At 40.7% G+C, this 24,487-nt stretch overlaps 1 protein-coding gene and 1 pseudogene across 2 annotated transcripts in view; one reads left to right on the forward strand and one right to left on the reverse strand.

Annotated features, from left to right (window-relative positions):
• Positions 1-24,487, reverse strand: part of ALDH1A2 (aldehyde dehydrogenase 1 family member A2) — a 102,398-nt gene that overhangs the window by 18,421 nt on the left and 59,490 nt on the right. For both annotated transcript variants that reach the window (XM_053593608.1, XM_053593609.1), the window contains one exon: positions 1,230-1,332. In XM_053593608.1, the coding sequence (XP_053449583.1) occupies positions 1,230-1,332 (103 nt within the window). The remainder of the gene's footprint in view (positions 1-1,229; positions 1,333-24,487) is intronic.
• Positions 11,235-13,963, forward strand: LOC128587458 (nuclear autoantigenic sperm protein-like; annotated as a pseudogene).

Genomic DNA, 24,487 nt, shown 5'->3' on the forward strand with positions numbered 1-24,487 from the left:
ATTGTTGCTGTGCATGAATCTATCTGGCCCCAGGTTGCCAGATCTTTTCAATTTTCAGAAGCCAGAAATTGATATTTTTTATGTGCTGCTTTTGTTTTGTAAGCACAGTGTAATGTTTAGGCAAGTAAAAATGTCTATACGCTGTATTTAGCCAAGTTACAATCCTGATCTACAGCTGGATGTTTAGCATTTTGGTGATTAACAGCAATGGCTCTTCTTCAAAGACACTAAGGTTTCTCTATAGTGACAGGGAACTGTATATTAGCAATGACAACTGTTTCATTTTCAGTATCTTACATTTCAAGATAGTGTTAGTGACCCTTGTATGTGCTAATTGCTAATGACTGGCTGGCTGAATCAATCCATGTCATGCCCATGGAGTGCCGAGACCTCTGGAGGAATCAGTATTAGGAGTCTCACTCCCTTTACAACTAGTAGAAACTGGGGCTGAAATTCAAGCAATCTGCTTCCTGTTTTCCGAGCTCTCCAGTAGTGAAGTTGGGAAAGCAGCTCTGCCTGGCAAAATGTGAAGGAAAAAAAAAAAAAGAATCCCGAAGGAGACATCGAAATTTCCTTCCCTGGAAAGCTTGGACGCAGAAAGATCACACCTGTGCAGAAAAGACTAGGTGGTATCCTTCCTGGACACATGGAGTTTCCTACGTCACTGCTCTAAGTCTCATGAAGTCCTATTGGCAAGGAGCAATGACTCTAAATTTAGGACCATTCGTGCTGAACTGACCAGAGTGTTGTCATCTTAATTGAAAATCACGGGTGCAGAAGGAAGGAGATGAAAGGACTAAACAGAGAAGAGGTTGTGGGTTTGAAAGAATGTAGGCAGGACTAGTGAAGGAGAATTTATTTTTAATGATTTACCTACCAGCATCAAGCATAGTTGAAAAGTTTTTGATTTCCTGAATCGAGGCAGAGAAACGAAAGGCACAGGGTGGCTTGGACCATTGTTCTTTCAACCTTACACCACGGCACTATAGACACCACTGACCAAGCCTTCACTACTCCTTCCCCATCCTACAACGGCAGAGTTAGAATGGCTTACCAACGTCTAGACAACTCTGTTCAGTCACTCACTGGTAAGTGCTCTTTCCCCCAAATTAAACTACTTTCTCCTCAGAAGGAGATCTTGGTTGTCCTTCGTTTCAAAAGTGGAAGCACACAAGAGACCAGCAGAGGGTCGTGTGCTGGGACATGTATGAGAGCTGTGGCTGACTTACGATCGGCATCGGCAAAAATGATATTAGGACTTTTCCCTCCGAGTTCCAGGGTTACTCTCTTCAAATTACTTCTTCCAGCTGCTTCCTGGATAAGTTTTCCCACCTGCAAGAAAGGAAGTGGAGAGAGCTTCTGCACACCCTGTAGGCAAGACAGTCGGTGACCAAAGCCTGCTGCGGGCAACAACAGGCTCAAAGGCCGACTGTGCCTCTGAGTGACACAGGTATAGCACCGTGGTCAACTTGGGTGACAAGATACAAGTTAGCAGGAAGCAGTTTAATGTCCAAAGTGAACTGGAGGACTGCTTTAGTTTCATGATGGAAAGAACAAGAAAAAGAAAGTTAAATCTGAAATCTTCTGAAAATTTCTCTCAAGACAACTGGCAAGCAAAATGTAACTAGAGATTTCCATCACTGTACTTTGGCCTTTAGCTTTGGACCCTCGCCTCCAGAAAAAAGCCAACTGGCTCCAGTTGAAAGATATGATAATAATAAAACAGATTGTTCATGTATCTCCAAAACTGCCAGGTATGATTTTTATCACGTGGTCCAAAGAGACTACTGATACTATAACTTTGCCTCTGCCTCGGGCTACAGTAAAAGTGTTCCAGATAGCTGAGGCTCTGTCTCTACTTATGCAATATTACAAATGCCTTCTACCCTGGAATCCAATGAAACAAGAGAGTGAGTTGGGAGAAAGCATTTGTCAGTGAGTAGACTCACATCTGTGATGAGACTGAAAGTGTCAAGTGGAAACTCGGGTGCCCCACTAAGAGCCTGTGCTCAGGGAGAACTCACCTCCTCAGTGGAGGAGAGCTATCAGCTCGGGGTCCGCCTCAGCTGACATGTGCTCCCTCGCCCCAGGAGATGCCCTCCCGGGGAGGCCAGATCCACTCGCTGCTGGTGGCTGGGCTATGAAGGCCCTTTCAGCCCACCGCAAGACAGCCCTGAGACCACATCTGTTCCACAACTCCCCCAGCTTTTGGCCAAGGCCGTGTCAAGCCTGTACCACAGTTCCACCTCTCTTTGTGCCCACTCCCCTATAGCAGCCTCCCCAGATAAATACCCTGCACCCCAAACTCCACATCAGTGAAGGCTCCTGGAGAGCCCGACCTGCCCACAGAGCGGCGGGTGCCCGGCAGCCATGCAGGCAACTTGGTCTTACTAGGTGAAAGATGCTGCTTGGGCCTGGAATTCCACTACAGTTAAATATTGAAAAAGCCTGAAGAAGGGAAATGGTAAATGTCCTTTCGGTTCCTTCAGCCCCTTGTTGAGACCCTCCAGCAGGACTAACAACTTCTCAAGAAGTGGAGAGTACTGGCTAAGGGAAAGGTTCTGGATCCAGACTGCCTGCATTTCTTACTATTTCTATCACTTACTACCTGTTTCCCCTTGGGGGGAAATTATTTAACGTCTCTGAGCCTTGGTTTCCTTCTGTGCAAGTAGGGATAAAGTAGTGTTTACCTCAGAATTCAGGTAAAACTCAGTGATTTATCACCAGTGCCACGTAGAACCCAGCCTGGCACATGGTAAGTACACACTAACCCTAAGCAAGTGTGAGAAGCCAGGGGTCCCTCGCCCCTCCGTGTTCCATGGGGAGGGACTGCTGGATGTTCCGAGAGAGGTCTGCTCTGAATCCCCAGGACTGCCTGTGCTATTTGTTTCAGAAAAACACTGGGGAAAGGCTCTGACTCCCCCGCCACCTCTAAGATTACTCCCTGGCTGGATTCAATGCTTCTGTATTTTCACTTCAATTTTGCCTCACTGTAAAAACTTTTAGAAAATACACCCTCATTCGGAGAAAATCTAACCGTGCCATGGGGTGGGGGCGATGTCTCAGGAAGAGGGAGAATTTAGGTTTCTTGATTTGCAGAAACATGTTACTTACCAAGGTGTTAGGAAACTCTAAAATCTGGCCCTACAGATGGCTGGGCAGACTTGGTCCGCCAGCCAGACTGCCCTTCCTGCCCTCGCCAGTATTTCTCCTACTTGCAGGTAAATTCCTCAGGAAGATCTAGGCTCAATAAAGAGCCAGTTCTCAGGCTAAATTGCTCTCTCTCCAAGAAGAAAACATGAGGACACACACACAAAAAGAATCTGGCCTTCTGCTCTGGCAAAAGAACAGTATCGGGTGAAACTGTGACTGGAAGCCTGAGACCCTCAGAGGGAAGGGCGATTTGGGGAAGAGCCACCTCGACTTCACGCCGGCACCCAGAGGGGCCCCTGAGAACACTGGGGGTACCTTGGTCTGCCTGCTTTTCCGAGGAATTTTGATGAGTTTGGCTCTCTGCTTTGGGGGAATCCAAATTAATTAACATATATTCACTTTAAAGTCCAGGAAGATAAACTGGTAAGTGCTTCCTCAAAGAAAGCAATCACTGGAATTCATGAACATATTATTCATTATCTTTAAAAAACTGACATTTTATTGAGTAGTCTATGTCAGATACTTACATGCATTAAGTCATTTAAACCTCTCAAAAACCCTATGAAGTAGATTATCTCATTTCAGAGATGAGCAAATTTACGAGTCAGAAGTTAATGAATACTATTACCAGATTACCCAGCTGGTTAATGGCAGAGCTTGTAGGTCAATGCATGCTGACTCCAGAGCCAAGTTTGGGATCACTCTCTCTCCTTCCCTTCCTCCCTTCCAGCATTCTGTCCATCTTTAAGCAATCTTTTCTATATTTACCGAGCACTTAATATATGCCATATACCACCAAGATCTTATCCCTGCACTCCAAACTGATTTCAAAGATTGTAGGAACATCAGCTCTTTTAGACACAAATAATATTCACAAATCATCAGTTACAAAACATATTCTGCCTTCAGATTTACATTTAAAAAACAAGCACAAGCAAGCAGAAATCATGGGTTTTACACGTGGTAAGATGCTGAATAAATATGTGGTGTTGGTAAAAAGAATGCCAGCCCAGCTGGCACTGTATTTGTGTTAGCCCTATGCCTTGACATTCATCAGACCATTCTAGGAGTTGATATTTTATGCGACTGGAATGTCAGCCAGCGATTATTGTCATGGCTACAGTAACTATACAATGTAAAAGTCTTGCTCAGTCTATGATTGTCAGAGATGAAATACCCAAGAATAATTTCTCCTACAGCAATGCTTTGCCAGCCTTTCCTTAGAAACCAAATTTGGGCTAAACACCACAAGGCAAATCTCAGATGAATAATGCCTTTCCTCTTCATCTTTGGAAGAAGGTCAAGTTGCCATCCAGCCTCAAGAAAGAATTGGATCTGTCAGGCTGTGGGAGAACCACTTCCATCTGGAGTGGCCTCAGGACACACAGTCCTGAGAAACCCGTTTTCACCAACCTCTTCCATTCAGCACGTACTTTCTACTGTGTGCCGGGTGCACTGCTGGGCATAACCCTCTACCAACAAAGAACTCACAGCTAAAAGGACTCCAAGGTAAACTTAGGAGGTGCTCAATAAATGCCACTTTGCAGAACACACAGGAAAAAATCCTGGCCTAATTTAATATTAGATCTCAACAGATTCAACAACTGCAGTACTCTGTTATAACCCAGTGTCAGACCATTGTGGTCCTTACCCGTAGAACTGGGCTAGGGTGGAACAACTTTCATTACTTACAGGATAAGGCACTATATGCATTCCCATGATACAGTTTTCAGGTCAAACTCTCTTTAGAAAAAGTATTATATTACTGCTCATGAATTCTCCCCACGAGTGAAGCAAGGTTAGCTGACCCCAAATGGGAAGTACTCCTCATTATCATTATCATGAGAGCGAAAGAGGCAATAGAAAGAACAGATGCAACTGTAAAGTAGGGGGTTCTTAACAGGAAAAATACTATGCTTAAAAACAGTCTGGTGAGAACAGGCTCCGTGTCTGCTTACACAATACAGTAAGTCTACGAAAACCAAGCCAAAATATTACTTATACAATCCCATTCAAAGGTTTTCAAGGTCAAAATCTATGGGATTAGAATGCCTTAAAAGAGAATGAATTACACATGTGAAACGCAGGCCTTTGCCTGACTAACTCTTCTTGGATGGAACTCGAGTACAGTTCCCAGGGACATGTGCTGCACCAGTCATCTTTAACCTCTTCCCACCTGACCAGAAGGTGGGAGCACAAGGAGGCTGTGAGGAACGTAGGTCTTTCTTATAGTTAAAAGTCAGGTTGGTAGGGATGAACTTCATGAAAGCAAGCCCTATTTGGATGCACTAGGCAATGCGTAAGATAAAACAGATAAAAATACAGTTTGAGAAATTAACTCCTGTACATGACATGAATATAGATCAAATAAAACAAAGGTGCAGAGATGACATCTCACATTCATCGTCTTTTTTCAGATGTCTTTCAGAAGTCTTTTCACAGAAGACGTCACAAGGTACCTGTCTTATACCTCCTGCATCGGGGCTGAAAGCTGGCTAACTGCAACCATATTGAGATCTGTGGACTCTAGCCTGCCCCGCAGAAGTCAGCAGACCTGGTACCACAAACTCAGGTGTGGTTCTCAAGGCACCTTCAGTTTGGAGACGCCACTTCCCCTCCCCCTGGTCTCAGTTCCTTCATCTGCAGAATGAAGGCACAGGCCAAGCAGCCCTTCTGTCCCTTAGTATCTGACTTAAAAAAAGACAGATAGGACTCCTGGGGACCCTGCTCATTCTGTGAGTCTGTCTGCAATTCTTCTGTGTTTTTCCTTGCCTTATGGGGCAGAAATAGCTTGTCACAAGAGCACCACAGCTGCAACAAATGATAGAAAAACCTGGTATTTTTTTGGTGTCCCTGCACAGAGCTCATTACAGGAGAGTAAGTGATAGGATTGCTCTCGTGGAGTTTCTGAACTTTGCACTCCCTGGAGAGCCTATCAGTGCTATCTGTGCACCCCCCACAGGAAAGGGCAGTAAACTGGGGGATCCCACACACATAATGAAACTGGGCTAATTCTCAGCAGGAACGTTGGCACAGATCCATTCTGCCTCCCATCCTCATTTGAATAGGCTTCAAGATTGATACAGGAGTATCCCTGGAAGAGCCACAATGCACCAGAATCATGTTCACGGCAATGCAGCAGAGCAGGGAAATGCAATTTGGTGCTTTGCAAGGAGAATAATTTGTTATACAGACAAAAAAGAACACAAAAGGCTTTTCATGCTCTGTATTCAAGGCAGTTGCTCGCTGAACAGTTTGTAAAGTTAGGTAAAATTTTTCTTTTTATTAATTACTCACATTAAGGTAAGATATTTCATTATACATATTAGGGTGAATTTCTTCTCAGAGTTATGAATCCATTTTTAAAATAGAAAAATCTCCACTAGAGATCTCAGTGAACTGGTCAAAAATGCCACTTTCTGACGTGTATTTTCATTTCTTAAATCCCAGACAGCTTTTACTGCATGTTTCTTCCCTCTTCTCCTTTCTTAACTTTCATTGTTTTGTGTCCTGGTTCCAACAGTGATGGAATGAAAAATGGCAAAAATAAATAAATTGGCTATTTCTTGTCTTTTCTGAAATATCCAGAAGTAAAGCCAAATCAACCCCTTCAGACTTCCACCAGAAATTAACAGGGCCAAAGCATCTAAACAGTTCTTTTAATGAAGGCCAGCCACACACAAACACCTGCCTCTTCTGGAACATGCCACAGTACCTTTGTTTAAGCTGTCTCGTCCGCCTGCACTGCTCTTTCTCCCCTTGCTTCCTTGATAAATTCATTTTTCCAGACCTGAGTCTTGGACACCTCCTTGAGGAACTCACTTTCCCTTCCTAACCTCCCCATGGGTTTGGTGTTCCTTCTCTGACCCCACGGTGCTTTGCACGCACCTCCAGCACTGTGCTCGTTATTAGCTGTCTTCCCCGACAGAGTTTTCCAGTGGAGGGACTCTACTTGATGATTTTTTTAAATATGTGTTTGTACACTCAGAAGATTTCCAGTAATATGTGTTGTGTCAATGAGACAGCTCTTGGTATCTCTAGAGATTGTGATCATCTTCGTTTGGAGCAGAACACAGAGGCCTGGGTCTTTCTCAAAAATTCCCAAGAATATTCTAATGCTTCTATGGTTGAAAACCATGGGATTAAAAATCTTTAAAGCACTTCTCTTACACTGTCTTTTTAACCTTTTAGTGCTGGTTCTACTCGCCTACTTTAATGTTATTGTTGATTGAGCAGCTGTTCTGTGCCACTTGTTTTCACAAACATTTCATTTAATCTTCAAGACAACCCCGGGAAGCAAGAATTATTATCCCATGTGTAACTGGAGGAGCAGAAAGACTCTGAGAGGTCCAGCAATGTCTTATTAATAGGCACCCACTGAGCAGCAGAGCAGGACCCCCAGCCCTGGGTGCCTTTCCTTCCAGCACGGCTTCTCTGTGTGGCTCTCTCCCTTCAGACCTCCTCCTGGGGACTGGGCCCCCTCTTGATGACTAGAATCCTGACAGTTAAAAACACTACCTACCACCAACGTATTGTAGATCAGCGGTTCTTAACCTTCCCAAGGCCACGATGTATTTTCATTGTTACGAAGGGGTCGCGACCCACAGGTTGAGAACCGCTGTTCTAGATCAATTACTCTGTACACTTAGCCATCCTTTTGTCACAGAAGACTCCATGTCTATTTCAGATAAATTCTAAAAATCAAAATCTTGATTTTTGTGGTCTGCTTTGATAGGAAGATAGGGAGAAACAGAGTATTTAAGTCAAAGGTATTCTGTGTCCACTAACTTGGTGACCTAAAGGGACAGGTACCTTAATCCACTTCATCCTCAGCTTGCGTTCTCAGGAGAGACACCTACTGTGGAATCTTTGACGCAGCATACAGAATAAATCATGATCTCTCATCCAGCAGGCAAAAACTGTTTAATTTAATAAATTTTTTAAAGGAAAGAAAGCTCATAGCTTAAAACTTGTATACCCACCAGTTTTATCACATTGAAAGGGTATTTTTGACTAAAATGCTGAATGATTCACTAGTGGACTCACACAACCTTAGGAAAGGGCCTATTAGCTGTTTTTTAAAAAATAGCTAAAACTGTAGCAGGCCATGTCCTCCACCTACCAAGTGGGGGTGAGGCTAAACAAGGGGAGAGAGCTGACCCAACATTACTCAAGCAGCAGAGATGATGTTTGTATCATGCAACATGACATTTACCTCACTTAGGAAATGAAAGGAGAACCCCGGCTGCGCAAATTAGAATGAGTGATAATACAGCTGTTAGCTACAAACATTTGTTTGGCACGAATCAATCTGGACTCTCCCGTAGTTTGCTTTGATGGTCTCTCTACTATCTTGTTTACTAATGATGAAATCATGGTTTGAATAAAGAAAACACTATACCAAGCAAAATGCAGACTTTTTTCCCAGTACTTTACTGAGGTTGTTTATGGACTGGGTTTATAAGAGCTCCTTCCTATTCACTTATTAAATATTTACATGCATTGCTTCTGTATTTAGCTGCATAAGAAGAAGAAATTAATCCCATCTTTAATCTGAGTAAAGTTGTTTGCTTTCTAAAGACCTTTTGCTAAAGTAAAATGGAAAGCAGCCACCTCAAATAAGGTTCTCGTTACTAAGGTTCTTGTTACTGACTTTTCCAGACATTCCATGATGTACTAACAGATCCTATCTCCCTAGGGTAATCACAACAGAAGCCATCATCAAATCCATATTTAAGTTACATGTTCACTCTAGAGGAATCCGCATAATTTCCCAAGTAGTCTACAAAGTTGAAAAAAGAATAGATGGATAAAAAAAGTAAATAACTACAAACTGAAAAGGAGATGGGGGATTATGTAATCATTTGATTTGCCTATGAAAATTCTTCACCCGCTGCTATTAATATGGGTAATTACAAGTTGGCTTTCATGTTCTAGACAAATGCTTTCCTTGCTCATGTCCTCTAGTGTCTGCCAAGGATGTCATTCCAGAGAAGAAAGTAGGAGGTAGCCTAGAAGACACAGGATTAGTTTCCTTTCAAATGAATGAAAGCCTCTTTAGAGAGAAGTATCAAACCTAGACTCCGTCCGAAAAATTTACCTGAAATGTGCTCTATGCTGCAACAGACTACCTGTTTTGAGTATTTCTAACAGCAGAACACTTCACAGGACTACCTTACACCCTATTCTCTTTCCCAAATTCTCCTCCGTCCCTCTCTCAGTTCTCCAGTGATTAGCTCCATCTTTGAAGATTACACACACAGCTGTTAATATTCTTCTAGAAGGTAAAGAACATCCTGTTATTATAAAGCTACAGTAATCAAAATAGTGTGATATTGGTGAAGCAACAGACACACAGATCATGTGCCTACATGACACTCAAAGAAAATGCTTATTGAAATATTTCAGATTTTTGAGTCTCCAGATTAAGGATGCTCAAATATAATGGAAATGTTCTAATATATTAAAAAACAATCCCAAATCTGAGTGCCATGTTGACAAATGCACAGTTTCAGAATTTGGAGCATTCTGGATTTCAGATTTTCAGATTAGGGATATTCAACCTGTGAAACCATAAATGTCATACTACTCAGCAACAAAAAGGAATGAATTATTGATATCTGTAACAACACAAACGGATCTTAAAATAATCATGCGAGTAAAAACAGCCAGACAAAAAAAGCATATTCTACATTTCCATTTATGAAGAATTCTAAAAATTGAAAATAATCTACAGGGCCTAGGAATAAGATCAGGGCCTAGGAATGCGGAGAAGGGGTGGAGGGAGAGATGAGAGAGGTTATAAATGGGCACAGGAGGACGAATGTAGTCTCCACCTGCGTTGATGGTTTCACAGGTAGATGAATACATAAAACAAGACTTTTCAAGTTGTGTAACTTCAAGTATGTGAAATCTAATGCGTGTCACTTATACCTCAATAAAGCTATTAATAAATATACATTAAGAAAATGATACTTTGGCGGCGCCTGTGGCTCAAGGAGTAGGGCGCCGGTCCCATATGCCGGAGGTGGCGGGTTCAAACCTAGCCTCGGCCAAAACCCCCCCCCCCAAAATAAATAAAAATAAAAAAAAAGATACTTCATTAAATAAATATACATATAAGAAAAATGATACATTTTTAGAGCAATTACCCTATACATCTCTTTGTTGACTATTGGCAGGGAAATTATTTTCAATCTACTTGACTACTTAAAGTACAATTTAATGGTTTTAATTACAAATGCGTTAGCAATAAATTAATTAAGTTTTAAAATAATTGGAGCCCCAAAGGGGAAGAATAAGTGAATAGGAAAAAAAAAAATAAAAGGAACTTGAAGGAAAGGAAAAGATGGTGAAAATAAAGAACAGATCAGAGGCCAATTAGATAAATGATGATGACTGGAACAAAAAGAAGGCAGCATTTGAGGTTATAAGTCTAAATAAGAAGACACCATCACAGTCACTGGAGATGGAGACGTGGACTGGTTCTCACTTATCTATACAGATGTCTATGGCCACACCACCCTGAACGTCTTTCCTGATTTCACTGATCTACACAGAAGGTAGAAGAAATTACCGAGCTAAGGACTCTGTGGGTAAACAAGGGAGGAAAGTTCATTTCAGGCAGAAAAGAATAACATGTGCAAAGTCACAGAAAAGTGAAAGGCACATCATATTTGGGGGTTTGCAAGAAGTCTGGTAAGGCGAGCGTATGAGGCAGGTGTGGGAGATGAAGGTGGTGAGGAAAGTGGGGGCCAGGTCATGAATCAGCTTGTCTGCTCCCTAAGGAGTTTGGATTTCAGAATGTGATGGACATCCAGGTAGAGGTGTCCACTCTGCAGTTAGAGACCTAGAGCTCCAAAGAGAGGTTAAGAATCCCCTAAATGGATCTAATATGACATTTTCCGGCCCTGGATAAGTCTTCGGTGTCCCATATTCTTTCTGTTTTCCTCACAGGCTCTGTCCCCCTACTTCAGCAGTTCTCAACCTGTGGGTTGCGACCCACAGGAACTGTATTAAAGGGCCGCGGCATTAGGAAAGTTGAGAACCACTGCCCTTCTTGCTTACCACTTCAGGAAATGATGGCTACAGAGCCCACAGCCACTGCTGCCATCGCTGCGGAGCTGGTTTCTGTCCATTTCACTTTGTCACCCTTAATAGTGTGCCATGGCGTCCCAGCTCACAACAACCTCCAACTGTTGGACTCAAACGGTTCTCTTGCCTCAGCCTCCCCAGTAGCTGGGACCACAGAGAGGGAGTCCTGTTCCATTGACCAAGCTGACCTGACACTTCTGGGCTCCTGCCTCAGCTTCCCAAAGTTGAACATGTTCCTGTACCTTCTACCTCTGCACATGAAGTAGAGAGCCTGGATGTGTATTGTGAAGCTAAGAGACTACTGGGATTGGGACAGAAACTTCTGGTGATGGGTGATATTCCAGCAGCTGTTAATGTGTTCCGGGAAGCAGCCAGTATTTTAGCTAGGAAGTATGGCGAAACAGCTAATGAGTGTGTAGAAGCCGCCTTTTTCTATGGGAAATCACTTTTGGAATCGGCAAGAATGGAGAATGGTGTTTTGGAAAATGCCGTGGAAGGTGTGCATGTGGAAGAGGAAGGAGAAAAAAACAGAAGAATCATCTCTGGTAGAAAATAACAATAATACAGACGAAAAAGCAAGGGAAGAGTCGAGAGAACAGGTTCCTGATGCCCTGGGAAAAAAAGAAGCAGCCAGAAAATCAGAAGACATAGCAGGGCTGAGTACATTGGATACTCTGTTCCCTAAGAATAGGGGGAAGGGGGAGAGGGAGAGGAGGGAGGGGGAGATGGGTGGAGGGAAGGTGATGGGCGGGATTACACCTGCGGTGCATCTTACAGGGATACACGTGAAACTTAGTGAATGCAGAATGTAAATGTCTTAACACGATAACTAAGAAAATGCCAGGAAGGCCATGTTAACCAGTGTGATGAAAATGTGTCAAACGGTCTATAAAACCAGTGTATGGTGCCCCAAGATCATATTAATGTATACAGCTATGATTTAATAATAAAAAAATTAAAAAAAACAAAAACAAAAACAGAAGACAAGTCTCTGGTCACACCTGGAACTGATAGAGAAAGGAGAGTGAAATTGAAAGGGGTGGAAGAGAAGATCTGAGTATCAGTGAGCCCACAGAGGAGCTACGGGAGAAAGTCGAATCGACACCAGAAACCTCTGAAGAGGCGAAGGGAGCAGCAGCACCAGAAAGAGAATGAAACGGAGGTCATTTCTGGGAAGCCAACACAGGAAGTCCCAGATGCTGAGGAAGAAAAATCAGTTTCTGGAACTGATGCCCAAGAAGAATGCAGAGAAAAAGGACAGCAGGAGAGACAGGGACAGGAGAGGCAATTGTGAGCACGGAGGAGAAACCAAAAGAAGAGCAGCCTGTTGTGACTCACGAAAAGCCGGGCACTGCATGAAGGTAGGAGGAGTGCCCGCGGACCCAGCAGTCCAGCCAGTAGACATGGGTGGGGATGAGCCAAAGGAGAAGGTGGCTACCTCTGAAAATGACATAGGAAAGGCTGTTCTTGAGCAACTGGTAGGGCAAGAAGAGCCTGCTGCTGAAAAGTCACCAGAGGTGGCAACAGAGTCTACAGAGGACTCAGCTATAGAGGCTGTATCAGAAGTTGCTGAGAAGCCTGGGCAGGAGGCCACAGTTCTTGAGGATAGTGCAGTCAATGGGCCATCAGCTGCAGGAGATTACACTTCTGTTGAACCACAGGCTTCTTCAGAAAGACTGACAGAAACAAAAGATGGTTTAGGACTAGAGGAGAAGGTGAGGACAAAGCTGGTTCCTAGCCAGGAGGAAACTAAACCATCTATACAAGAGTCTGAGGCAGCTGGAGATGGGGTTGATACCAAGGTAGCCCAGGGAGCTACTGAGAAATCACCTGAAGACAAAAATTAAGATAGCTGCTAATGAAGAGACAAAGAGAGAGAGGAGCAGATGAAAGAGGGTGAAGAAACTGAAGGCTCAGAAGAGGAGGACAAAGAAAATGACAAGGCTGAAGAAACACCAAGGGATTCAGTTCCTGAAAACAAGTCTCTTCAAGAAAATGAAGAGGAGGAGATTGGAAACCTTATCTGGGATATGCTGGATTTAGCCAAGATCATTTTTAAAAGGCAAGAAACAAAAGCAGTCCAGCTTTATGCTACACAGGCACATCTTAAACTTGGAGAAGTTGGTGTTGAATCTGAGAATGATACCCAAGCTGTGGAGGCGTTTCCGGCTTGCCTGATCTTGCAGAAGCCGTACTTGGAAGCCCACAAGAGGCTCCTTGCAGAAACTCACTACCAGCTGGGCTTGGCCTGTGGGATCAACTCTCAGATGAGGCTGTGGCACAGCTCAGCAAGTCTATTGAGGTCATCGAGAAGAGAATGGGAGTACTACGGGAGCAGATGGAGGCTGAAGGATCACCTATTGAACAGAAGAAAGAAATCGAGGAGCTGAAGGAACTGCTACCTGAAATTAGAGAGAAGATAGAAGATGCAAAGGACTCCTGGCATAGCAGGCATGGAGCTGAATGGCTCTGAGTTCTGCTCCAGGTTTCACTCCTAGCGGAGGCTCTTCCGTCTCCATGATTGCTAGGGGAAAGCCTGCAGATGGTGCTTCTTGGTCCAATGGTGTGACCTAATGGAGACAGTGGGGATGCTGCCCACAGTGGAAATGAAGTCTCAGAAAACATGGAGGCGGCAGCTGAGAATCAGACTGACAGGTGGGCAGCGATGGAGGGGACAGTGGGGGCTGGAGCTACAGCTGAAAGCACTGCATGTTAAGAGGGGACGGAGCCTTCCTCCCAAAGGGAGGTGTTTTTATATATAATGTATTTTTTCACCTTGGGGGGATTCTTTTTGTATAACTTCAATAAAGATTGTAACAACAACAACAAAAAAGAATCTCTTAATTGACAAACCATGTTGATTCACGTATTTGATGATTACTTTCAGAATGGTGAATAAATAAACATCATTTAAACAGTCTGCCACAGGTGAAGGACGTTTATACTGAGATCTTAGGGGAAAGGAAAAGAGTTGGAGTGGGAAATGGTGGTTCATTTCCAAGTTCAGAAATTAAAAGTTATGACTGAACTTAACCTTGGACTTTCCCTAAGGAATATTGCTTTAAACAGATAAGCGGAACTAAATCAATAACAACAAAAAAATTTTAAAGAAAGTTTTACCATTAGGCCTGGAGGATAAAATTCCCAACAAATTCTTCAACTGATTTCCTGGACTCCCTTGAATAAACTCTGCAGGGGGGACCTAATGGCCTTGGAGCTGTACTAACCCTACAAAACTGGGGACTAAGGCTGCTGTACGGAAGAAACAGAGGAGAGAGAGGGGAGTAAGTTTACGAAGGACGCTGGGGGTCTGCCCAAGATCGGCTCTATGCTTGGTGGGCCGTGGTGGTATCATGGTGGTATCAAATAAAACATGGAGTGACTTAAGGGCGTCCTTATACACCAATGCCTGGCACACAATAAGGAATCAAAATGATCATGGAGAAGCAGGAGTAAAGGAGAATGTAATTAAATACAAACGGACTGGGAGTGGGATAGGACTGCAGTCTGCCGTGACTTGTTTACGAAGTGTAGCTCAGAAATAAGTCTTATTACTTTACAGTGGCACTGTGTGAGTTACAGCTCCTTTCTGAGAAATATAATCAAAGCAGAGCTTTGCTCACATGCCTATTGGTTCCCCTATCTTCAGTCACATGTTTTACTATCTTGCCAATACCGTATAGTTCTGCAGTATGTGTGAACTTTCGAAAGTGTCTGGACACTTTTAAAATGATACTGGCGCTTTTTTTGGTTAATTCATGGGTATATGGAATGCTGTGGACCATGCCCTCACTCTGCTAAACTGATTTGTTTATTCTTCCTGAAGGTGCTTAGGGGAGATATAACTGCTGGAATGCAACCACAGACGCAGCAGACAATGTGAGCGGTGTCTTTCAATTAGGACTGGGGATTAACAAACTGAGAACCCTAGGGATGAGTTCTGAAGCAAGATGGTATTCAAATTATGTGCAAAGTAGCTATTCTGAATTTCAATGGACATAAAAACCATTAGGTAAGCTGATTCAAATGAGAATTCCTGGACCTATTTCCAAAATTTTAACTTCGAAGATAGATCCTGGGAGGTTCCCTGGAATCTGCATTTTAAAAAGCACCCAACCCCCACCACTGTAGGCGCAGTGATCTTTGCACAACTACTGGAAAACAATGGTAACCGTATTACATTTTTCTGCAAAGAAATTTCTCCCTACATCAGAATTCAATCCTGGAAAACTCAGGTTGAAGCAGTGGCCCCTACTCTAGGCCACAAGGAGGAATTGTAAGTGAGTTTCTAACAGGCACCAGGCATCCTCTCTTGGTACTACACTTTAAATCAAGTACACTATTTCACCTAAAGAGAAAAGGGATTAAAAATCAGTTTATCCGGCAGGCATCCAGGCAATCTTCCAAAAAGTAAAGCAGAAGAGCAAACACAAAAAAATAAACACTTATTAGAGCCAAAAATATTTGTAATGTATTTATGAAAGCTACAAAATAAACAAAGGGAGAATAAAGCTGCCCAAGCAGAGCAGGAATTGGTTATTGACAGACTTAATATTTGCCAATAGAAATTTCAATTCAATAATATTTACTGAGTTCATATAATGTGCCAACCAGTATGACTAAACTTTCAAATACATTATCCCAACCCACAAATTAGCCTATAGGGAGTTATTCACAGCCTGTCTTAAAGAAGAAGAAATGAATGACCAGAGAGTCTATATAATTTGCCAGAAGTCGGCTCAGTGCCCGTAGCACAGTGGTTATGGCGCCAGACACATACACCAAGACTATGGCCCAGGCCTGCCAAACAATAATGACAACTGCAACAAAAAATAGCTGGGCATTGTGGCGGGCACCTGTAGTCCCAGCCACTTGGGAGGCTGAGGCAAGAGAATCGCTTAAGCCCAAGAGTTTGAGATTGCTGTGAGCTGTGACGCCATGACACTACCAAGGGCAACAAAGTGAGACTCTGTCTCAAAAAACAAAATACAACAACAACAACAAAAAACCACAAAAATTTGCCAGAAGTCACACAGCAGGAAAAGCTGGAATTCAATCCATGGTTGATTGAATTCAGTGCCCTGTTACACCACTGTTCTGTTACACCACACTTCCCCAAGCATGAATTGTTCTATAAACCTCACTTACCTAGATAACAATGACAGCTAATATTAACTGACATTTGACGAAAAATTAGGTCCTGTGCTAAGCGCTTTAGATACACTAGGTGTCTTAGTTGGTTTAGTGTTGCCTTAACAGATACCACAGACCAGATAATCTATAAAGAACAGAAACTTATTTCTTATAGTTATGGAGGCTGGGAAGTCCAAGGTTGAGTGCTAGCATCAGGTGAGAGCCTTCTGTGCCCTTGGCAGAAGGTGGAAGGGCAAGCAAGCACCAAAGAGCAGAGGGCGGAGAGAGCAAGACTTGGAACTCACAGCCTCAGGCACCTTTAAATGGCGTTAATCTACCCATGTGGGCGGAGCCCACAATACCTAAACACCTCCCGTTAGTTCTCACCTCTCTCAACACGGTTGCACTGGAGATTCAGTTTCCAGTGTATGGTTTCTGGGGCACACATTCTAACTATATAGCTTATTTCATCCTCACACTCCATGAAGCAGATATAATCATTCCTAATCTACAGAAAGGAAATCTGAGGCCTGGAAAGAGTAAATAACACGTACTGTGAATGAACCCATACAACTCTTACAGATATTTAAATCTAGTTTTCTATATGTCTCTGATATATTTAATCTTGATTGCTTTAGTGTGATTTGAAGTCTGTGTTTGGAATTTCTTATTGAAAAAGGAATGATTTCCTCTAGATCTTTTAGAGAGAGGAAAAGTATAGTGTTGTGATATGTCCTTTCAAGCTTTCATCTTAGCAAAGTGCTGGGGAGTACTTCATTCTCCGTTAAGAGACTCTAAATAAAGGATGGAGAGAAAGGAACTCAAGCTGATCTAGGTTAAATCTCTGAACTTCCTAAACTGTTGTAAAGTCCTATGAGGTGGCCTTTGTTGATCAGGTGGTTAATCAGACTGATCCTTTAAGTGTTCATGTCTAGAATTATTTTTGCTTATGACAAGTCATTGGCATAGTTTTGTAGATGGAAATTAACTTGGCCTGAATGTGACTGAGAGTAATATAATCTGAGTTGCAGAAAGATGATTTATGGGAAATAGTTGTGGAGGATAACCTAGTATTTTATCTAACTTTTCCACACTTGTGTCTCTTGCCTAGTAAATCCTTTCCCTGGAACATACGTTTAGCTGTCACGGAGCATGTGCTGTGTGGTGTTGGCTTCCCCAAACGATGTTAAGGACCCTAGGAAATTGGACCTAACTTAACCCTAACTCCTCAACATGTCCCATCTGCTATGAGAGCCAAAAATATTTGTAATGTATTTATGAAACATGTATTGTATGTATGTAATGTATGTTAGGTTCTTGAGTCTGGATTGCTTGTTTTTCCCTTCTCTATAAGGCTTTTCATATCTTTTTAAAAAGACTTTTAAGGATAGACATTGGATTAGTATTAAATCTGCTGCTGCGGCATTTAAATGCTGGCTAAAAGTAGGATTGCTAGGATGATAAAAACAAAATCTTTGCTAGAGAAACAGTGAAACCTGATCTCCCATTCTACCTTCCAGAAAATATACACTGAGCCCTTGAAAGTGCTGGTCCTTTAATATCTGGCATGGAAAATGATTTTGAGAATTAAATAATACCGGTGTTTGTTGGTTACCTGCCAATGGCAAGCAACACATTACTCGCAAGGGCCCTACAGCTGGCATCCCTTTCCTCCAAGTTCATTTTGTACGTCAGTTCCTGTACCGCTACAACTTTATTTTCTACAACCAGATTAGTGATCAGAGAAGAAAACAGACCTAAATTCTTTCCAGTTAGGAATATTAAAAACTATGTCATTAAGAGTAGAATTATCTTTCTCTTAAAATTCTTTTGTCTTTGAAGAAAGTAACTTCCCTGCTGTGCTGGAGGCTAAAAGCCAGGTAGGGGTGCTGGGGAGGTCTGGGAGCAGGGACCAAGTGGGTGTTCTGTCCCCCACACCAGACTCTAAAGTGCTTTCTCCACACTGGCCACACCAGCCCTGTTGCTGCCATCCCCAACCTCATTCTATCCAGCATGCACACCTAGCCCAGGCTCAGCTCTCGAAAATACCATCTTCCATGGCTGCCCTTTTCCCTCAGGATTAAGCCCAAGCTCCTCAGCTTGGTGTGAAAGCCATTGGCCCTGCTACCCACAAGTTCATCACCTTCAGTCTCCTGTCTAAACCCAGATTTAGTACTTTAGACCCTGGTCTTAGAGTCCTGCTCACACAGTTTCCTCCTGTTGCTATGGAATCCCATCCATCTTTCCATGCCTATAACCTACTTCATGACTATTAACTCTGCCCTGGAGCAGCACAAAACCAACCTTTTGAGGGGGCTTTGTTCCTCTCAGCATTGGTCATATCCTGTGTTTGGAGTCTCAAAGGATGTGCCTAACACTGGCTTTGGGAGGCTTTAATCACCAGCTCACCCCAATCTGTAGGCCACCTCCCTACAGACAACTTCACATAAATGGTACTCAAATTTTAAAAAACTAAACACCTCGAACTAATGGTATGTCTCAATACACGTTTAACATTTGAAATCTATGTTGTATAAGAGAATTTCAGTCCTTGCCTTGATTTTAGAAAGTTATCTTAAAAATCAGGATTTTTTTTTTTTTTAAGTAAAAGGGTACAGAATTATTCTTTTCCTCCAGGCTCACAGATGTATTACACTATAATAGTTAACATATTCAAAGACTATCACCTGGGCTACACTGAATCTCACAAGACCTTTGCACCTGTAAGGGACAGCAAAGAGCTTGACATATAAATGCTCAATAAATGTTTGCAGAATGGACTTGAGATAGCTTGGGTTTAAGTAGTATATGAGAGAGAGTCAGATGGAAGTTCTACAATGTAACAAATAAAAAGTAACAAATGAAATTTGATGGACACTGAGGTTGTTTCCACTTCTTGGCAACTAGGACTAATGCTATGAACATTTATGTACAAGTTTCTATGTGGTGTTAGACTTTTGTCAAATGCTTTTTCTATGACAATTGAGATGATCATATGATTTTTGTGTTATTGTTCTACTATAGAGTATTACATTAATGTTTTGGATATTAAACCAACCTTTCATTCCTGGAGAAATTCCTCTTGGTCATGGTGTACACTCCTTTTTATACAATGTTGAATTCTATTTGCTAGTATTTTGTTGAGGATTTTTTGTATCTATATTTATATGATATTGGTGTATAGTTTTTCTTGTGATGTCTTTGTTTGTAATTTCTTCTACATTTTGGCCACAATTTTTTAACCCAGAATTCATTCAAATGAGTTGATCTGCACAATATTATTTTCTGGCTCATCTGCCTCCCAACCTTTCTCTCCAATCCCATTTCAATGTCCACTCAACTCCACTAAGTCATTCTGCATTCTTCTGCTTCTAGTTGTGAATATTGCCCTTTCTTCCCAATGCACTCTTATTTATCCTTATCATACAAGACCTAAATCCAGTCCCTTTCTCTTGAAGCCTTGATAGACCACCCAAACATTAGAGATCTCTCCTTCTTGAGATGCTGATTTCATATTACAAACTGACATTTGCTTACTGTTTATAATTTCCTAAACCACGTCTGTAGTTCCATCTATTCAGAAGTCTGAGGTAGAGGATAACTTGAGCTCCCGGGAGTCTGAGGCTGAAGAGAGCTCTGACTGCACCTCTACATTCTAGCCTGAACAACAGAGTCAGACCCCCATCTCTAAATAAAAAAGAAAGAAAAGAAAAGAATAAAGAACACATGAAATTTCTAGATCTTAAAAATATAATCTCTGGGCTTGGCATACTGGCTCACGACTATAATCCTAGCACTCTGGAAGGCTGAGGTGGGAGAATTTCTTGAGCTCAGGAGATCAGCCTGAGTAAGAGTGAGACCCCTGTCTCTACCAAAAATAGAAAAATTAGATGGGTGTTGTAGAAGATGCCTGTAGTCCCAGTTACACAGGAAGAGGATTGCTTGAGTCCTGGAGTTTGAGGTTGTTGTGAGCTATGATGAGGCCTCTATATTCTACCCACGGTGACAGAGTGAGACTGTCTTTAAAAAAAAAATACATACAGTATACAATCTCTGAAGTGGATTAAGCACGAAGGAAGACCAGTGAATTTCAAAATAAATTATCCAGACTGAAACAAAAGAGGAAAAGGGATGAAAATAAAAAGGGACTCGGTGAACTATGGGATAATGTTAATGGTCAAAGTGTTTCCAAATCTGATGAAAAGCAGAGACACATAGATCCAAGAATTTAACACCAATAAGGAAAAAAGAAAATTCCACAAAAACACATCACAATGAAATTGCTGAAAACAAGGAAGAAGAAATTATCTTAAAAGCAGTCACAAAAGAACGAAATATCACGTACAATACAACAAAGATGAAAATAACAACTGATGTCTCACCTGAAACAGTAAAAGTCAGGAAAAAAACTGAATGACATCTTTAAAGTCTTGAAAGTGAAATAAAACAAAGCAAAAACTGTCAAATAAGAATTCTATACCCAAAGAAAAAAATAAACATCAAGACAAAATAAATACATTTTTCAGACAAACAAAAGATGAGAGAATTCATCACTCGAAGACCTGCACTATACGAAATGTTAAAGATGTTTACAGATGAGAAAAATGATACCAGAAGAAAACTGGGACCTACACCAAAATAAGAAGAGGGTCAGGAATAGCAGGGGTATAAGAAAATGTAAAATGATTATGTTTTCTTAAATATTTTTAAAATAATTAAATTTTACAATGAAAATAGTAACAATGTATTGTGGGGCATATAACATACACAGAAGTAAACTGCAGGGCAGCAACAGCATAAAGGATGAGAGAAGGAGTGGAAGAATACTGTTATAAGCCGATCACATTATATATAAAGTAACATAATAAAAAATTTAATGATGACTAAGACACATACTGAAAACACTAATGCCAACTAGAAGACAAAATGGAGTGCTAAGATCAATTCATCCAGTAGAAGGCAGGCAAAGAGAAAATCAAGATGGGGGAGTTAGACCCGACCATATTAATAATACATTAAATGCTGAACAGAAACAACAAAAAAGCGCACACACACACACAAAATGAACACAGAAGAGTATATATTGTATTGTTCCATTTATATGAAATTCTAGAATAAGCAAATTATAAAAAAAAGGGATTAGTGGTTTCCTAGAGCCAAGGGTGTTACCCACAAAGAGGCAAGAGAAATCTTTTCAGGGTGTAGATTTGGATGGAGGCTACATGCGTGTGTATATTTGGTGCATGTTATTGCATATAAATAGTACTTCAATAAAGTTATTTAAAAACTTAAAAACAGAGACTTGAACTCAAACAGCCTGGGAACAAGGCTTAATGTTCTAACTGACCTACTATGTGATTTCTTGGCTGGCCTGAAGATGAGGTCCATCTATTGAATATAACTTTAAAAACAGTGTAGTTTTTAGACTAAAACATCTTGGAAGAAAATGTTAAATGCCCAGAAAATGACTTATTAGGAAATGCCTAAAATCAACCACATGCTGACATTGTGGTAATTCTACACAACAAACAAGGGACGGACGCTAGATGTTCCCAGATGAGAAGTCAGTATGGTGAGTAAAGAGCACTGACCCTCCATTTAACACACTGACTGCCATGTGACTTTTAGTTCACTCATGTGAGTTTTGAGCCTAGAGTCTCATAAAGCATATATAACTCAAATATCTCTTGACCTAATAAAATATTGTGGCCCCAGGAAAAATTTTCTTTCTCTAGTGTGGCAGTCAATGTATGAATATAGACTTGTCATGTAATACCGATCAAAATTCCAATGAGAGTTCCTGGGAGGAGCACAAGGTGCTTAGAACATTTATTTGAACTTTCATCTGAAAGAACAGATGGGCTTGATTGCAAGAGGGACTTTACCTAACAATTGTAATCAGTGTAACCTGGCTTATTGTACCCTCGATGAATCCCCAACAATAAAATAAATAAATAAAAAGAGGCGGGTCCTCAGATCATAAAAAAAAAAGAACAGATGGGCAATAACAGCCACAGGTTTTGAAATATGAAATAAGAATCTTTCCTACTACACTGAAACACATCTTATAAAACCTAGTAATTAAGGCAGTCTGGTATTAGTGAAAAGAGATAAATACAATTATGGGTTATAAAACAGAAACATGTATATGGAAATTCATCACATGATGTTAAATATTCAAACAAGTTGCAAAAGGATAGAGTGTATAATTAATGGTGTTTAAGTAACTTAACACTCAGTTATAAAAAAAATAAACTTAGCCTTTGCCTTTCATTATCATGAAAATAAAGTCCAACCAGATTAAAGACTTAAATTAAAAAAAACCATAGAAGTACCAAAAGAAAATGTTAAGGACCATTTTTATAGTCTTCAATGGACTTCTTCAAAAATGATAGGAAACCCAGAAGCCATTAAAAGGAGGACTGAAAGATAGGACTAAATACAAATTTAAAACTCATGCATGGCAAACAATCTATTTTTACAAATTAAAAAGCAAAGAACAAACTATGAATCATATTTACAAATTCTACAACAAACAAAAGATTAACATACTTAAGGAGGTCTTATAAATGAAATCATCACTCTAATGCATTCTTGGTAACAATTAAAAGTATAAACGTCCTTTTATTTTACAATTCTACTTCTAGAAACATATCCAAAAGAATATCTGATATATACATACACATATATTATATATGTGTATGTATATCCAAAAGAATGTCGAATACACACACACACATATATGTATATGTAAATATACATACACATGGCCCTTTTCTTATTTTGGTGTAGGTCCCAGTTTTCTTCTGGTATCATTTTTCTCATCTGTAAACATCTTTAACATTTTGCATAGTGCAGGTCTATGAGTGATGAATTCTCTCATCTTTTGTTTGAAAAATATATTTATTTTGTCTTGATTTTTATTCTTTGGGCATAGAATTCTTATTTGACAGTTTTTGCTTTGTTTTATTTCACTTTCAAGACTTTAAAGATGTCATTCAGGTTTTTTTTTATGACTTTTACTGTTTCAAGTGAGACATCAGTAGTTATTTTCATCTTTGTTGTATTGTATATATTTCTTTCTTACGTGTATGTATATACATACATCCACACACATACATACACAAAAAGTTTTTCTTAGATGGCCAACGTTTTTTATTTCAGTAGTCTGTGTAATAGAAAAAAAGTAGGGAAAAAACCCCTAAAGTGTACATTAATGGAGGATTAATTGTTACATATTAATGCAAGAATATTCTATAAAGGTTTTAAAAGAATGAAGGAGGCCAAACATGGTGGCTCATGCCTGCAATTCCAGCACTTTGGTGGCCAAGGTGGGAGGATCACTTGAGGCCAGGAGTTTGAGACCAGCCTGAGTAACAGAGATCTGTCTCTACAAAATATTTTTTAAAAACAGCTTAGCATGGTGGTACATGCCTGTAGTCCTCACTACTCTACTTGAAAGACAGAGGCAGGAGGATCACCTGAGCCCCTAGGACTTTGAGGTTACAGTAAGCTATGATCCTACCACTGCACTACAACCTGGACAACAGAGAGCAAAACACTGTCTTTGAAAAGCAAAAAATCAAAATATTTTAAAAATACAAAAAGGGAAACATAGCTACTGACCTGACAAGTTGTTATATCTCATTTTATATATTATGCTTTTATTTAAAAATTTTGTTTGAAAAAATTACATACTAGAAATCTCTTGGCTAACTCAATCAGGACCATTGGTTGAATAACAGAAAAATGTTAGAGCAGTGAAAGATAACTTAAATATTTGATCTTAGCTTAAAAAAAAATATATATATATATATATTCATTCTTTGATACAGAACTAAGGATTTTTCTTTAATTATGGGTCCACCTGTCCTTTCTCATTAAACCACAGCTCTAAAATATTGTTTAAGATTTCTTGTTTCAATTTCTTTGAAGTAGAGTGATAATTTAAAAATATCTGCAAAGCAATCCAAGTGCGCACTGTATCTAGATTTATATTTTTCTCCTATATTTTATAATTGTCTTCCCCAGCCCTAACTGATGATATTATTTCTTAGCATCTAGGCTTTATTTTCAAAGCATTAGATTTAGTTTATAGACAAAAATA

Source organism: Nycticebus coucang, chromosome 6 (assembly GCF_027406575.1).
Source record: "Nycticebus coucang isolate mNycCou1 chromosome 6, mNycCou1.pri, whole genome shotgun sequence".
Taxonomy (NCBI): Eukaryota; Metazoa; Chordata; class Mammalia; order Primates; family Lorisidae; genus Nycticebus; species Nycticebus coucang.